Source organism: Teleopsis dalmanni, chromosome 1 (genome assembly GCF_002237135.1).
Source record: "Teleopsis dalmanni isolate 2A chromosome 1, ASM223713v2, whole genome shotgun sequence".
Classification (NCBI taxonomy): domain Eukaryota; kingdom Metazoa; phylum Arthropoda; class Insecta; order Diptera; family Diopsidae; genus Teleopsis; species Teleopsis dalmanni.
In genome coordinates, this window is record NC_051846.1 from 95,603,814 (window position 1) to 95,621,569 (window position 17,756).

Below are 17,756 nucleotides of genomic sequence, written 5' to 3' on the forward strand. Positions count from 1 at the left end.
TTTTTGGTACAACCCATATGGGTGAATTATATGGGCTCTTACTAGCCCTGATTATACCTTCTTGAAGCATTTTATTTATTTCTTTGTTAACAAAAGAATTTACTGACAAGGGATAAGGGTACTGTTTACTCCATATGGGAGTTTCAACAGTAGTTCTAATTTCCGCTTTAACATCAGTTCTAAAGGGTAAATTCATATCGATATTGCCATGACCTTTCTCAATTTGCCGTTTGATATTTAGTCTCAGGCTTTTGATTGAGTCATCGTCATCAATATTGTTTAATTTAGCTTCGCTTGCTTTTTTTGGATGATTTTTTTTCCGGTTGCTGCTTTGCAGCGTTTTTGCTTTTAGTATTTATTTTATCGTTAACATTGCAATTTTTTTGATTATTATTACTCAATTTTTTATTACGTTTTATGTATGTATTATTCACAGAGTGTGGAGCTTTCTCTGTATCGTTCGAATCCATTATAAATTTTTCCATAAGTCCCTTATATCTCAGGACTTGTTTTTTAAAATCTATAGTTACGTTAGCTCGGCTTAATACATTAATTCCTATCAATATATCGCATTCTAAATTCGATATTTCATAAAATCTTGTCTTAATTCCGAAAATTTCTGCTTCATAGTAATATTTTATTATAGTGTATCCGTTTATTGTTTTTACTCGTTTATAAATTGCTAATTCTTGTTTATTTGCTAATATGCCTGGTCGGCAATAGCAGTTAGTTGCTCCTGTATCTATCAGTATACGGACTCGTTGGCCTCCAGGTTTAGTTCTGAAGATGTAGGGGAGGCCGGGCCATGGCCTAAAAAAGCACTCTCTTGAATGTTATTTATACGTTGATTTTTTACTACAGGTTGTGCACTTTGCTGTACACTCTCTAATGGGCGTTTCTGTGGCTGACTTATTTGATTAGGTTGTGGATTGGGAACGAAGTTAGGGAATCCCTGGCGATGATTAAAAGTTGGCTTCCATGAGTTTTGGTTAAATGGGGTACGTATAGGATTCGGGTTATAGAAATTGCTTTGATATCTCGGTTGTTGATACCGTGGTATTGGTTGTTGATACTGTGGTCTTGGTCCCTGATTATTTTTCATCGATGGATCTACTTCCATTGGTTCTGGTTTCGGGAAATAACTTTTATTGTTATTAGTTGGGATTTGAGGGCGTTGTGGATAACGCAGATTATTTTGATGTCTATTTACTTGGGTTGAGTTCGCATTTTTACTAAACATAATTGCGAAGCTAGTACGTACGTAGTTGGTTTGATTCCAACTCTTGGGCTTTTGCTAAAGCATTAGGAAGGTCTTCTGGAGACAGTGAAAATAAGACGTTAGATAAGGGAGGATTTAATCCTGTTATAAATATTCGTGTAGCGTTCTCACGATGCTTTTTATTTAATTCTGCGGTTAGAGAGTTACTATTACCGTATGTCATTATAGTTTTGTTTATTAGCATTGTTAGTTTTTTGTTTACTTCGTTATAGTAGTCCAAAATTGTCATTGAGCCTTGTCTTAGGACACTTATTTCTTGTTCGATTATATTTTATTTATTTATTTATTTAAATGCATTAAGGAACAACCCTTTTTATTGCAGTATCTTAAAGCTAATTTAAAGAATTAAAATAAAAATAAAAAATACAATAAAATAAAATAAAAGAAGTAATTAAAGTTTTCAGAGAATATAGTAATAACATATGTAAAAAGTATTAAAATTATAGTTACTGATTAACAGCGAAACAAAAAAGAAAACAGCATGAAATATTTAAATAACAGAATTTAAGTTAATAACAAACAAATTACAATAAACTTAATTATATAGCAGCAAAAAACAACCAAAACAATGAATAAAAAACAAAAAAAAATAAATAAAGACAAATAAACGTGACGTTAACACAGTTCGTTTTTTAACAGTTTCTTAAAAACACTCGGGTTAACTGCATTTCTGGTTGTGCTTGAAAGAGCATTCCATATTCTAACAGACTGAATAAAGAAAAACTTAGTAGTGGAGGCAAAACTAAATCTGGGAATGATGAAAAGACAAGATCTGTTAGATCTAGTTAGCTGCAAGCAATCAAAAAGATACTTCGGCGTAGTAGTGGATAAAAGTTTGAACAAAAATAAGCATACTCGAAACTGCATATATTGTTCAATATCACACCCTAGAATCACATTTCTATAAATACCTAAGTGATCAAAGCGTCTAAGACCAAAAGCATATCGCGTGCAGCAGTTTACTAAGCTTCGTAACTTATTGAGGGATTCAACATCAAGTTTTGAGTACACTAAAGTGGAGTACATAACAATAGGAATAATTAGTTGTTTTACCAACAAAACACGCATGTCAACCGGTGTATACTTCACAGAAAGGTTCAGACCTCTTAAACATGCAAAAGATTTTCTAATAACTTGGTTAACATGTTCGCCAGCATGCAGATTAGTGTTCAAATGAAAACCCAGACATTTTGCCGAATTAGTATATTTAATAATTGTGTTGCCAAGTGTTTCAGATGGCAAGAAATCAACATTAATATTTAGCCTAGCAATTGGTAGAATTGAAGACTTGTTTATATTAAGGAACATATTATTTTGCTTAGCCCATACCACTATATATGATAAATCTGCAGTAGTCATTTGCACGAGGTCATTAATATCAGAAATCCGACAAGATAGATACATTAGAATATCATCTGCATACGCATGCAATTTAGCATACTTACATATTGAAAAAATATCATCAATATAAATTGAAAATAAAAGAGGTCCTAGTACAGAGCCTTGAGGTACCCCAGTAAATAAAGGTTTGAAATTAGAAAAAGCATTCTCTACGAATACAGCCTGTTCCCTTCCAGTTAAGTAGCTATAAATAAATTCTGAGGCCGACCTAGAAAAATAAAAGGAATGAAAAAGCTTTTTACATAATAGAGAATGGTCAACACAGTCAAAAGCTTTGGTAAAGTCAAGGCGACATAAAAATGTTACTAAGTTTTGATCATAGCTACATCGAATATCTTCGAGGACCTTAAGCATTGCCGTCGTGCAACTATGACCTTTTTTAAACCCAGACTGGAGAGGAGAGAGAAGTTTAAAGCAGTTAAGATGAGTACGTATTTGATCAGCCATAATGTTCTCACACACTTTAGAGAGTGAAGGGAGAATACTGATTGGGCGATAATCGGAACATGAGGATGCATTAGCCTTTTTTTCAATTGGAATAATCTTGGCTTTTTTCCAAACAGTAGGAAAACATGATGTAGTGAAACAGTGGTTAATAATGTGCGTCAAAGGAGTAATAATAAACGGCAGTATAAGTTTAATAAATTTATGTGGAATTTCATCTATTCCAATAGCGTTTGACTTAATTTTCATGACATTATTAAAGACAGTTTCTTCACTAACACATATAAAGTCAAAACTGCGTTTGGAGGGAACACTCTCAAGTTCAGGGAAGACCGGAGCAACGTTCAATCTATCTCCTATAGGAACAAAGAAATCATTTAAAATGTTAGGATCAATGCTACATACATTTCTTGAGCTATTAACCACCCCTAGAGCTTTGATGTTGCTCCAAAGTGATTTTGTAGGTAATGAGGTATCTAGTTTAGATTTAATGAACCTAGATTTAGCAAGATAAATAGCCATTCGAGTCAAATTTCGAGCTGCTTTAAACCGCGTCCAGTTAAAAACATTCGGATATCTTTTCCACACTGCATACTTCCTATTTCTCTTGTTTATCATACGTTTGATGTCAGTACTGAACCATGGACATGAAGAATTCTTAACATGTATAGTACGATACGGAATATACTGATGCAAATAATTAATAATTATATTGTTTAAGACTGTCAATTTGTCATCAACTGAAGCACCAAACCAGCAATTACTCCAGTCAACAGTGCTAAGATCACTACATAATAACTGAGTATCAGCTGATTTAAAATCCCAGAAAGAAAATTGAGAGGGATTGACATTTCTCGTTACACAATAATCTAAGGTAGTAAATAATAAATCATGATCGGAAACAAACGAAATCTGATCAAATAACAACACTTTAGTCAGATCAGATACGATCACTAAGTCGAGGAGACTTGGGCGTACATTATTACTATATCTAGTAGGCACGGTATTATTCACAATGCTTAGACCAACCATAGTTATAAGGTCATTCAGTGCAGACACTTTAGCATTGCTCAAAAGAATATCAATATTAAAATCGCCAAATATGGCAATAAAATCAAAATTGACAGCAATAGGAAGGAGGGCTTCAAAAAGAGGACCACTACAGTACCTTTTGCTGGGGTTATAAGCACAAGAAACAAGAATTTTATGACTACCTAAATAAATACCTACACATAAAAATTCAATTTCACTTTCTTCCGATATACAGATCAATTGACTTCTTAAATATGATTTACAATAAATAGCAACGCCGCCACCCAATTTATGTTTCCTATCATGTCTAAATAAAACAAAGTCGTTTATAGATAGGTATGAACTATCAAGATGGAAGTCAAACCAAGTCTCAGAAATGCAGATAACATCTACTTTGCTGTCTTCGAAAACAGCTCTTACATGATCTAATTTTAAGCCAGAAAGACTTCTCGCATTAAAATGAACTATATTAATACCACGTTGTTGTTTACAAAAAATATTAATTAAAGTTTTATCTTCCATGATTAATAATTAGTATTTTCTGCTTCTAGTTTAACTCTCCGCTGTAACGTCTTACACATAATATCTCTGCAATCATGATCCGTACTCAGCTCACGAAGGTTAAGAGTTTTTTTGCCTTAACACAATTAACACATTTAATAAAAACATTTTTGCACTCCTTATGAGTATGCCCAGTCTCACTACATTTAGCACATACATTGTCAATTTCTTTGCATACACTTGCTTTATGATTAAAGCCCCAGCATTTATAACATCTCATAACATTTAAATGCTCATAAACGATGCACCTATCCCACCTGATATTAATTCTACGATCTTTCATAACTTGTTTGAAAGCTTTACCGTCTAATTCAATTATGGCGTTAAATGTATTCTTTTTTTTATAAGATTCGTATACTTTTAAAACTTTTAGGTGTTGGAGCGAGATACTATTTTGATTTTTTATTGCGAGAAGTAAACTGTCGCCATCTAACTGTTCACTCATTCCTGAGATAAGCACTTTGGGATTACGCAATGTAGGAGTTTCAATGACGTATTGATCACTTAGTTTTTTCTTAATATCATTAGCAAGGACTTCACGTTCTTTAGAGTTAATGCACTTAATAGTTACTCTGCCATCATGCCTAGTCTGAAATCCGTTCACTTTAACATTTAGCTGAGTTGGGTTAATTTTATTCTTTAAGTCTTTTTTTGTCTCTTCACTCTGTTGTTTATTAATGGGTTTCACAGTAATTGGTACATTAGCATTGATACCCATTTTTAGCTTAGCAGCAAAAGTATCTTTATTTTCAATCATGTTTATATTCTTAGATGTATTAATAGCTAGTTCATCATTCTGTTTTTTAATAACATCAGATAACAATGTAATTTTTTGCTCAAGCCCATTAAATTTGTTTTCATATGATTTTTGGACCTCAACAAGTGATTTAATCCTATCAGCATATTTTGCCTCTATAGCTTTTAATAAACATTTAATTTCATTTTCGTTAACGTTTAAGGCTGTGGCGTCTACGTGTCGGACTTACAGCATAATCAACTTTAACATAGCGTTCGAACACCTCGTTCGAACGTATGAACAATTGAAACAAAAATGTAAATAATCAACTTGAGCATTGCGTACGAACACCTCGTTGAACGTATGAACAGTTGAAACCAAAAATGTAAATATTTTATATAAGTAGTTAAATAAAGAAACACTTTCTTCTGGAGTGTGACTGAAACACACAAGTGGTGACCCCGAGGTTGAACAAACAGTTGTTCTAACAACTAACTAAGAGATAGTTTCAAATAGTAAGAGATAATAAAAAGTCGTTTTCACGGCTACGCTACTTAATCGAATAGCAACTTAGTTGAAATTAAACTATGGAAGACGGCGCACAGTTAGCTAGTGAGGCGCAGCAAAATGCAGAAATTGCAAGAGTAGCGGTGAAGATACCTCCATTCTGGCGAGCGGATCCTGCCTTATGGTTTAAACAAATTGAATCGCAATTTGTGATTGCAGGAGTAACGCAAGACTCAACGAAGTTTCATACAGTGGTAGCAGCCATGGAAAGCAGTGTTTTATCGAAAATAAGTGACATTATTATCAACACTCCAACATCAAACGTGTACAGTATTCTGAAAGAGAGATTAATCAGCTCATTTTCTGACTCCGAAGAGAAACGCTTGAGGAGACTTTTTAGTAACGTAGAAGGCGGTGACAAAAAACCAACGGAAATATTAAATGAAATGCGAACACTATCCCAAGGTAAGGTTTCAGAAGAGTTGTTAAAACAACTGTGGATGCAACGTCTACCGTTACAAGTCAAAGCAATTTTATCTGTTAGTGAAGATAACTTAGATAAATTATCAGTTATGGCAGATAAAATATGTGATACAACGGATGTGACTGAAATGAATGCATATACCACACAACCAACATTGGATATGCAATCACTAGAAAAAAGAATAGAAGAATTATAGCAACAAGTGTCATCGTTGGCAAGATCCAGATCTCAATCACGTGGTGGAAGATACAACAAACAGTCACGTTCTGCAAGCAGGAGCAAACCATTTTGTTGGTATCACTTCAAATTTGGGAAAGCAGCGAAGAAATGCGTACAACCGTGTACCTTCGTAAACAGTGAGCAATCAAAAAATTAAAGGGCTCCTCATCTTTGGTGACGGATGAGCTTTGCCCAGAAATTAGTCGCCTGTTTATTTGCGATAAAAAAACAAAAATCAGGTTCCTAATCGACACAGGAGCGGACGTATCAGTTTTCCCGGCGTCAAAAGCGGAAAAACTAGACACTCCTAAGGCATTAACGTTATATGCAGCGAATCAGACACCAATTAAAACATATGGCAGCAAAAGATTGGTCATCAGCTTTGGGTTAAAAAGACAACTGGCATGGGATTTTGTGGTAGCAGAAGTTACAAAGCCCATTATTGGTTCAGATTTCATTTCCCATTTTGGTTTACTAATCGATATTAAAAATAATCGATTGATGGATCCCGTGACTAAATCATTGTGTAGTGGACAAGGTAATAAAAATAACATTTCGGTTACGTCTATCACTACATCAGAAATAAAATTAGTGGTAAAAGAGTTTGCAGATTTAACAAAATTAAACTTTCATGCCAAAACCAAACACGATATCGAACATCATATTGAAACAACTCCTGGGACATCAGTGTTTTGTAAACCACGTCGTTTGTCTCCAGAAAAATTGAAGATTTGTAAAGGAGAATTCGATGAAATGATGAAGCTGGGAATATGTCGCCCTTCCAATAGTAGTTGGTGCAGTCCAATTCACATGGTCAACAAAGCTAATGGTGAATGGAGAGTCTGTGGTGATTATCGCAATCTTAATGCTAGAACGATTCCCGACAGATATGTAGTGCCACACATTCATGATTTTGGATCTTTTCTTGATGGCAATATTTACCAAATTAGATATAACAAAGGCATATCATCACATTCCCGTAGCTAAGGAAGATATAAAAAAAACTGCTGTTACAACACCATTCGGAAATTTTGAATTCGCAAGAATGACATTTGGGTTATGCAATGCTGCACCTACCTTCCAAAGATTTATGAATCAAGTAATGCAAGGTTTAGAATGCGTTTATGTCTACATCGATGATATACTTATTGCATCAGAAAATGTAACTGAACATATTCAGCACTTAAAAGAAGTACTGCAGCGTCTACGCAACTTTGGATTAACTATTAATAGTGAAAAATGTTCGTTTGCGGTTGGTGAAGTCGAATTTCTAGGATACTGGGTATCCTCCAATGGCATTCAACCACTTCCTGCTAGAGTTACTGCTATATTGGACTATCAATTACCAAAAACAGCAAGTGATTTGAAAAGGTTTTTGGGTATGCTGAATTTCTATAGACGATTCATTCCAAAAGCGGTAGAACCTCAAGCAATATTGCACAGCATACCAACAGGTAATGTGAAGAGAGATAAAACAGTCATCGCATGGACGGAAGAACGGCAGCAAGCATTTAATGCATGTAAAGAATCATTGGCCAATGCAACACTCCTGTGCTATCCAAAACATAATGCAATTACCTCATTGACAGTTGATGCATCAGATTTTGCGCTGGGAGCTGTACTGCAACAAAAAATTAAAGGCGAGTGGAAACCGTTAGGATTTTTTTCTAAAAAACTAACAAGCGCACAAATCAAGTACAGTGCATACGATAGAGAATTGCTAGCTATTTACGCAGCAATTAAACACTTCCTGTATTTTTTAGAAGGTCAACAGTTTACAATTTTTACTGACCACAAACCTTTAATTTTTGCGTTTAAACAAAAACCACAGAAGGCGACACCCAGACAGTTAAGACAGTTGGATTTTATTTCACAGTATACCACTGATATCCAGCATATACAAGGGAAAAATGATATAATAGCAGATACACTATCAAGAGTGACGACCATATCATTGCCAACACCTATCAATTATAAAGAACTATATGATGAACAACAAACTGATGAAGAATTGCAACGTCTTAGAAAATCTTCAGATTCTGGTCTAATATTGAAAGCAATTACCCTACCGGATATGGATTGTGCATTATATTGTGATACCTCAACGTCACAAATAAGGCCATACATCACTTCTTCATTTAGGAAAAAAATTTTCGACGCAATCCACTCACTAGCGCATCCTGGGGTGAAGGCAACAATCAATTTAATAAAGCAACGGTATGTGTGGCAGTCATTAAAAAAAGATGTGGCAGATTGGACAAGACAATGCATGTCAAAAGGCTAAAATTAACCGACATACCAAAACAGCAGTCAGCAATTTTCAACTTTCAACGCAACGCTTTAGCAATGTACATATAGATATCGTGGGTCCGTTACCAGAGTCTCAAGGATACAGATATGTTTTCACTTGTATTGACAGATTTACCAAATGGCCAGAAGCATTGCCCATAGAAGACATAACAGCAGAATCAGTGGCCAATGCCTTTATGCAGACATGGATTTCACGATTTGGAGTACCAAAACAAATAGTTTCAGACCAAGGTAGGCAATTTGAATCGCAACTTTTCCGAGAATTAACCAAGCGCTTGGGTATTAAAGTGATTCATACGACTCCGTATCATCCACAATCCAATGGACTAATTGAAAGATGGCATAGAACATTTAAAACCGCTTTAAAATGTCATGAAACAAGTAATTGGGTTGAAGCACTACCATTAGTGTTGCTGGGTCTAAGATGCAAAATACTTCAAAAGGAGAACGTTTCAATTGCAGAGATGGTTTACGGAACTACAATTAAACTGCCTGGAGATTTATTTCAGACTGATAACAACACACCTTCAACGACAGAATGGATGCAAAAATTCAGAAACAACGTGAGCAATTTACAACCAGCCGTTACCACGCACAACGCGAAGCAAACGGAATTCGTCCATCCGGAATTACACAAGTGTGCATTTGTATTCGTTAGATGTGACGCGGTTAAAAAGCCACTACAGAACCCCTACAATGGACCATATAAAGTGCTAGAAAGAGCGAAGAAGATATTTAAAATATTAATCGACGGTAAGGAGAGGTTTATATCAACAGACAGATTGAAACCAGCATGCATACTCAATTTAGATGACAGCGATTTTGAAGCAACACGACTTCGTTCCGGCAAAAGAGTTCGCTTCGCACTTTAAATTTACTAGAGGCGGAGTACTGTGGCGCCTACGTGTCGGACTTACAGCATAATCAACTTTAACATAGCGTTCGAACACCTCGTTCGAACGTATGAACAATTGAAACAAAAATGTAAATAATCAACTTGAGCATTGCGTACGAACACCTCGTTGAACGTATGAACAGTTGAAACCAAAAATGTAAATATTTTATATAAGTAGTTAAATAAAGAAACACTTTCTTCTGGAGTGTGACTGAAACACACAAGGCTTTTTTAAATTCATTTTTATATTCATTAAGACAATTATTATTTTTGGTCACACTATCATTAATTTCTCTAAGAGAAAAGTCAACATTGTGTATATATTGTAAGCAATCATCACAAATAAAATGAATCATTTTATTATTAAGGCTATTAATATGTGATTGCTCCACACCAGAACATTTAGTTGCAATGTGATATGCTTTACCACATACACCTTCACAAACTAAACCAGACTCTCCACGTATAGTAGAACGGCACTTATTGCACTCTTTCATTATAAATCAAAAAGTATTTATTATTCTTAATCAAATATAATATTACTTATTATTACAGTTATTTATAAATTTTGAAAACGTTTATCAACACTAGTTCGCGCGCTTTTTAGTTCGCGCCTTATAGTAATTATTGCTGTCTCTATCAGCTGATTTTAAATCAAAACAAAACAATTGCAATTATTATTTTGCAAAAAAAAAAAACAAAAGATTTAGTGTATTTGATTCAAATTAATCAATTTAAATGTATAAAAACACAAGAAATCACACCCGTTGGTGTAACTTTCCACCATTGTCGGCAAGTATTTGAATTGTAAAAAATTTTGAGCACAACAGTTGATATAATAAACTTTTAATACAGATTTAAAAAGGAAAAAAAGCAGAGCGCCGCCACAATACGTCATAACACGCAAGTTTTCACAAATATCATTATATGTATTGGTCGCTTATCTGCGTAAGCGAAGTCTAATCTACTGATTATTGCATCAAAATTCAAAACCGTACCGTGGTTGGTCAATACGTCATTAGCGTCATCAGTTATTTTATTCCGAAGAATGGTTAAAGCGGCGAAGTATTTTCTACTACCGCGGGTGTATAGGCTAAGAGAATTATTTGCGGCTTCGCGTCAGCTCACGTAAGAGCCGTCTTTACCGTTAAATTGAGGGAGACTTTTGATTACATCTAAAGTTTCGTCACAGCGTATAGTCTCGTCTATTGTTTCAGTTTTAAATTCCGTTACGGTATTGACATCGACTTATGTCTGTATTTGTCTCTTGAGACCGTCAATTTCTAGTTTTAAAGATGCTGTATTAGCAGCTATAAGACGTGTTACTAAGTCTGAGGTGAAAGTAGTGTTCTCGTTTGTAGTCATGTTTGAAAATTTCCCTGTTAGTTCTTCCAGATTTAAGGGTGATTAACAATATAATTTCAATATAGTTTTAATTTCAATATATTTGAAAAAAATAATAATAATTCAATAATATAATATATAATATTTTTAGTAAAAAATTTTTTAATATAATTTTATGTTCGTTTTTTAATTTTAAATTCAATTATATAATATTTAATATTCTTAATAAGATTTTTTTTTTTAACATAATTTTATGTTCGTTTTTTCTTCACGATGGCAATTCAAAAATAATAACAATAATTTAATTTGATTTTATTCATACAAAAATTATTATGTTTTTTTTAAACCTAACTCACATTTCTCCTGATGATGAGGATACTTGATTGTTGATGGTTGGGTTCTATGCTGTCCAGGAATCCTTTTCTTCAGCTCTTTATTATTCTTTATTATTGAATTTGGCTTTTTATGATTAAATACATCTTGGTTACTTTTAAATTTTCACCAACTTTATAATACACTTTTATAGTTCACCAAATGTTTTATTCAAATCACTTCCGATCACTTTCCGTATAACACTTTTTTTCCAAGGTCCCTGCTCGGGCGCCAATTAATGAGATTATAAGTCCGGTTATATTTTAAAAAATATTTTATTTAATCAATAGCATTTACATTTAATCGTATCATAACCGTACATGAATCTAATCTAAGTGAGCAATGCTCCTACTTTTATATTCGAATAATCTGAGCTTACAAATAAAGCTTTTCACTCAAAGCTTGCTCAGATCATAATTTAAATTCTAACTTATTCTCTATATTTTCTCTTACAAAATAACTTTATTTTTTATACTTAACCCTACAAAGTGAGAGCGTGCGATAACATGCATACATATTTCAATTATTATATATATAAAACTTAAATAAACAAAGGAATAATTTTTTTTATGTTGTGCCGAAAAATTATTTGTACATGTTTTTGTTTCAAAATTAGTTCATACATTAGTGAAGTTTTGATTATTCTGAAGAATGCTAAAAGGGCTAGTGTTAGGGGATGTACAACCTAGACATTGCAGACGAAGTCAGATAGATTAGATTACCTAAAGAATGCAGTAAATGCTATTTACTCGCAATCAGACTACGAACAAATACCAGCATTAAAAGATATATTTTTAGAAAAATATTCCTTGACCAAAAATTACATAACTCAAATGTCCGTTGTGACGAACAACATTAAAACACAGGAAACTGAAGGGATGGAACGAAATACAACCAATAGAACAGACTCTCAGGATACAATATTGTCGACGAAAAACATAAACATGGCCACTAATATACTTTCTTTTGATAAAGTATTAGAAGACGTCGAAAGAGTTTTTCCTCCGTTTTTTTACTAAGCGGATTCCTCCGACGACTCAGGATTTACAACAATAAAGTACAGACTGGAAATAAACAAAATTTCATTGAATACATAGTAGATTGCAAGCTGCACCACTTTGTTCGAGTTAGGATTTCGCCCGTAGGCTTCCCAGGCTCATTAGAACAATTAATAGAAGCCTTAACTGAAGCATATATATTTAAAGAAAAGATTAGTTGATGAAATAAGGTCACACCCAGATCATTACGGATTTCAGCGACAAGATAGCACGACTATTAACCAATCTAAACAATGCAACTAACTAAAACGAAAGGTAAACTAAAACGGTTACTAAAACGGAAGGTAAACGCAACATCTAGTGAACGCCAGATTTTTTTTTTTTTTTTTTTTTTTTTCGCTCTCTTAGCGTACAAAAAAGTCCTAAATGCCCTATACTCACAAACGATCCAAGCATCGCAACAGAAATCTTTCCAAGAAGCTTGAAAAATGGCAGAAAACTTAGTGTTCTCCGACCAAAATTACCGTGGCAACACACTGTCACAAAATAACTATCAGAGAAGAAATAATTCAAATTCTCTGGGTAGATATAACAATTAAAATAACAACAATAATCTTTTTAGAAATATTCAAAGATATCAGTATAATAATAATAACAATCCGCCAAAGAATTCGAAATAATGGCCAAGAAAACCATAATAACATGCAAAGAAACCAATACCAAAATAATTATTATAGTAATACAAATCGTAGATACGCACGTGCGATGGACGCCCAGAAAAATTACGAGCAACCAGAGGTGGAAATGGAGAACCCTCCACTGGTTCGAAATGAAATACTGTAAAAATTTTAAATCAAACCCTGTCTAACTATATTTCAATTTTCTGTTCTGAATTAAACACTAATATAAGATTATTAATAGATACTGCTGCCGAAGTGTCTATTATAAAAACCTTAACATTGACTATAACTCTCACAATACATATAAACTTACAGGTATAACGAGTGAACATGTACTATCCCTAAGAACATCAAAGTTAACTTTACTTTTTGAAGGAATATGGATAACTGAAACTTTCGCAGTAACAAGATTTTCCAATCGATGTAGACGGTATTTTGGGAAGAGACTTTCTAACAACATTTATGGGGGTCATAGATTATTATTCTTTCACTTTATGTTAACCATACAATCATGCAATAAACTAGCAGAAACCCCAATAGTGTGCAAACCCATAACTATTGAAGCAAAAATTGAACGTGTGCTACCCATAGCTGTACAGTTTGATAAAGATACTTTACTATTCAATGAAGAAATCAGTAAAGGTGTCTTCATGACCAATACAATAGTCACTGCAAAACGCAATTGTCACATAAGAATTGTGAATACTAATGATCACAATGTCAGCATAAACAACTTACTACTGAAGTCGCAACCCTTGCAATATTATAACATCTTGCAAACGAATAACAGTAATATTAACAATAATAGACTACACGAAATTTTAGATGAATTGCAATTAAGTAATGATGAGGACACTGGAACGTTATTGCGCAAATACCAACATATTTTTCATTTAGATGAAGAACATCTTTCTACAAATAATTTCTATACAGAAAAAATATCAACCGCGGATAACATCCCAACTTATATAAAAAACCTTAGGTTACCTCATTGTTATAACGACGACATCAAATCTCAAGTAAAAAGATTACTTGAAGATGACATAATACAACCATCAAGAAGTCCATACAATTTACCTATACTTTTGGTACCTAAAGAATCAACTAGCGAAAGTAAAAATTGGCGTTTAGTAATAGACTACAGAAAACTTAACGAGAAAATCGTTAACGACAAGTTTCCCATAACCCGCTTAGAGGACGTATTAGATAAATTAGGTAGAGCTAGATATTTCTCCACTCTGGATATGACCAGTTTTTTCACCAGATACCAATAGATGTCAATTCAAGACCTAAACAGCATTTTGAAAAAACGTTTCCAGAGAATTCTGACATTAGCATTAACAGGATTGGAAACTGAAGCATTTTTATACGTTGACGTTGTTACCATAATATTTGGTAACAGCCTAAAACATCACATTAACTTGAAAAAAGTATTCCAACGACTAAGCAGTACCAATCTCAAATTAAATCCCGGAAAGTGTAACTTCTTAATACATGATGTCACATATTTAGGTCATTTAATATTTTTAGTTTTTTCCGCTTCGTTTCCGCTTTTGCTCTTAGAAAATTTGAATAAAGTTTGCTATCATTGTTAATTATTCGTGTTTTTGTTGATTAGCAAAGTGTGGAGTCCTTTGCTAAATTGGTGACTCCGACGTGATCTAAAATAAATTCCCGAGTGAAAAATCAAATTTCAGAGCGGTGATGTCGGTTACAGCCGAAGGTGTAGTGATGTCTTCTGATAGTGTAAGAGCTGGCTGTGAGAGTGGTGTAAACCGCATGGCAGTAAAGGTGCCGCCGTTTTGGCAGGAGCGACCGGAGGTCACTCGTTCTATACAGTGATGGCAGCGATTAAGTCAAGTGTCGTGGCGGATGTAAGTGATGCGGTGCTTTATCCTCCTGCAACTGGAAAGTACACAAATTTTAAGGCCCGAATCATAGAACGCTACAGTGAGAGCGAGCAGCGGAAGATTCAACTGTTGCTGTCAGAAGTTGAATTTGGTGACAGACAGCCAACACTCCGTCAGCAACTGAGTTAACAGCGTTAGGTAAAGACAAGGTGAGCGATGAGTTTCTTAAGTCTTTTTGGCTGCAGCGTTTGCCACCACAAGTGCGCGCTATTCTGCAGGCATCGAATGTGGCACTGGCGGAACTGACGAAATTAGCAGACCGTATCTGCGAGGCGGGCGATTTTCAACGGGATGCCGTAGCGTCAGCCTCTGGGCGTCTGGGCTATTCCGAGAATGCTTGGATTCTACGAAGACTTGAGCAAATCGAGCAGCGTCTAAATCGTTTGTATGTACGCCGTGGCGAGTCGGTACTAAGTCATTCTTCATCAAGGAGGAAGACCAGGTAGTCATCCAGATTGATGCTAGAATCACGAAAGATTTGGTGTTAGAGCTAATGCTTGCCGGCAGCCCTGTAGTTTTACGGCAAGCTCTCAGTAGCCAAAAAACTAAGCACTCCTTCTACGTCGTCGAGCCGAGAAGGGGTTACTGTTCGTATAGCTCGACTTAGCATTAAACATTTGGCGAGCGTCGGCTGCTTTTGTCTTTGGGTTTACTTAGGGATTTCCCGTGGACGTTCGTAATTGTGGATGTTAGCTGTCCTATTGATGGAGCCGATTTTCGGAAACACTACGACTTGGTGGTGGACTTGAAACGGAAGCGGTTAGTTGATTCGAAGGCGATGGTGATGAAGGGTAATACTGCTGTGTCACAAGAAGATACTGTGCGTGTGTGTGGTTCAGTTTTAGTGTTTGCTGAACTGGTAAATGAATACCATGATTTAAATACTATGAGCGCAAATCGGATGGGTTAAATTACTAAGGTTGAACATTGCATTGAGCCATTTGGCGCAGCGTCATTTGCTAGTCCCCGGCGTTTAGTTGGAGCCAAACTTGAAGAAACCAAGAAGGAATTCCAATATTTAATCTTAACAGAGATTTGTCAATCTTCGAAAAACTGTTGGGCAAGCCCACTTCACATGGTTCGCAAAAGTGATGGAGACCGTGCGGTGATTATCGCATGCTTAACGCGCAAACTAAACCTGACCGTTATCTGATTCCGTTCATTCATGACGTGACGTGCATTCTTCATGGCAAAAGGGTGTCTTCGAAGATAGACTTGCAAAAAGCGTATCATCAGATACCGCTTGCACCAGCAAACATTCCGAAGAGAGCGATCACTGTTTGAGTCTGTTTGAGTTTCGATTTATGACCTTCGGTCTCCATAATGCGGCCCAGACGTTTCAGCGTTTTATGAATGAAACTCTGGGTGATCTTGATTTCGTGTTTGCGAACATCGACGATATTCTAATTACGTCATAAGATAAAGCAGAAAATGGAATGCATTTGCGGTTGGTTTTGGATCGACTTAGAGAGGCAGGTTTGACAGTGAATTTTGCCAAATGTGAATTCGGCTGTTCCGAGATCGAGTTCCTTGGACACGTTATTAATGCGAAGGGTTTACGTTCTCCGGAAAGTAAAGTTCTAGCTGTTCGTGATTTTCCTCTGCCACCGGCAGTGAAGCAGCTTAGACAATTCTTAGGCATGGAGGACTTTTATCGACCGTTTCTGCGTAATGCTGTGTAGAATCAACAACGATTGATTCATCTTATGCCATGTAATCGTAAGAATGATAAGTCGGTGATTTGTTGGACCCCTAAAGATTTAGCAGTTTTTGAGGCTTGCAAGAATGATCTCGCCCAAGCTACTTTGATTAATATCATGGCCCCGGATGCACAATTGACGCTCACGACTGATACTTCAGAAGTCCAAGATCCAGCGGCATACTAAAACACCAATTGGTTCGTTTGCTGATGTTGATAGTCGATACCAGCATGTTCGTGTTGACATTGTGGGCCCATTGCATTTGTCCCAGGGGAAGCGTTATTGTTTGACTTGCGTCGATCGTTTTTCTCGGTGGCCTGTTGCCACTTCCTTTAAGTCTGCTGTATTTCGGGAACTGACGACATTGCTAGGGGTGAAGCATTTTCATACCACGGCATATCACCTTCAATCGAATGGCATGGTCGAGCGTTTCCATAGGACATTGAAGACGGCCATCCAGTGTCATTTCTTCAGCAATTGGACGCAGTTTCTTCCGCTTTTGCTGTTGGGATTCCGAACGGCACCGAAGCTAGATCTAAATGCTAGTCCTTCGCAGATGTTATTTGGAAGTCCTCTTTGTGTTCCGGGGCAGATGCTTTCAGACTACAGGCAGAAATCGTCGGAGACTGATTTCGTTTCGTCGTTGCGAAGGGCGTTAGCGAAGGTTAAATCCGTTGAAGCTAGTAGACACTGTCACCCATTTGTGTATGTTCCGTGTGACGTTATCAATTGTAAGCACATTTTTCTTCGAGTGGATCGAGCACGTGTTCCACTTGAGCAGCTTTATGAAGGTCAATTTGAGGTGCTGCTACGTAGTGAGAAAACGTCGGTCATTATTTGCCGCGGAAGAGAGATAACGGTTTCGAATGACAGGTTGAAGGCGG

At 35.6% G+C, this 17,756-nt stretch overlaps 2 protein-coding genes across 2 annotated transcripts; one reads left to right on the forward strand and one right to left on the reverse strand.

Annotated features, from left to right (window-relative positions):
* Positions 1-745: 745 nt before the first annotated feature.
* LOC119689101 (gamma-gliadin-like) lies at positions 746-1,240 on the reverse strand. Its single transcript, XM_038103843.1, has one exon. It carries the CDS (start codon positions 1,238-1,240, stop codon positions 746-748), a length of 495 nt encoding a protein of 164 aa, XP_037959771.1.
* A 4,800-nt stretch (positions 1,241-6,040) lies between these two features.
* Positions 6,041-6,640, forward strand: LOC119689109. Its single transcript, XM_038103855.1, has one exon. The coding sequence runs from the start codon at positions 6,041-6,043 to the stop codon at positions 6,638-6,640; it is 600 nt and encodes a 199-aa protein (XP_037959783.1).
* Positions 6,641-17,756: the final 11,116 nt, after the last annotated feature.

What these genes read in the sequence shown, in the direction of transcription:
- LOC119689109 (XM_038103855.1), top strand. Translation starts at nt 6,041, where the DNA reads ATGGAAGACGGCGCACAGTTAGCTAGTGAGGCGCAGCAAAATGCAGAA.
- LOC119689101 (XM_038103843.1), bottom strand. Translation starts at nt 1,240, where the DNA reads ATGTTTAGTAAAAATGCGAACTCAACCCAAGTAAATAGACATCAAAAT.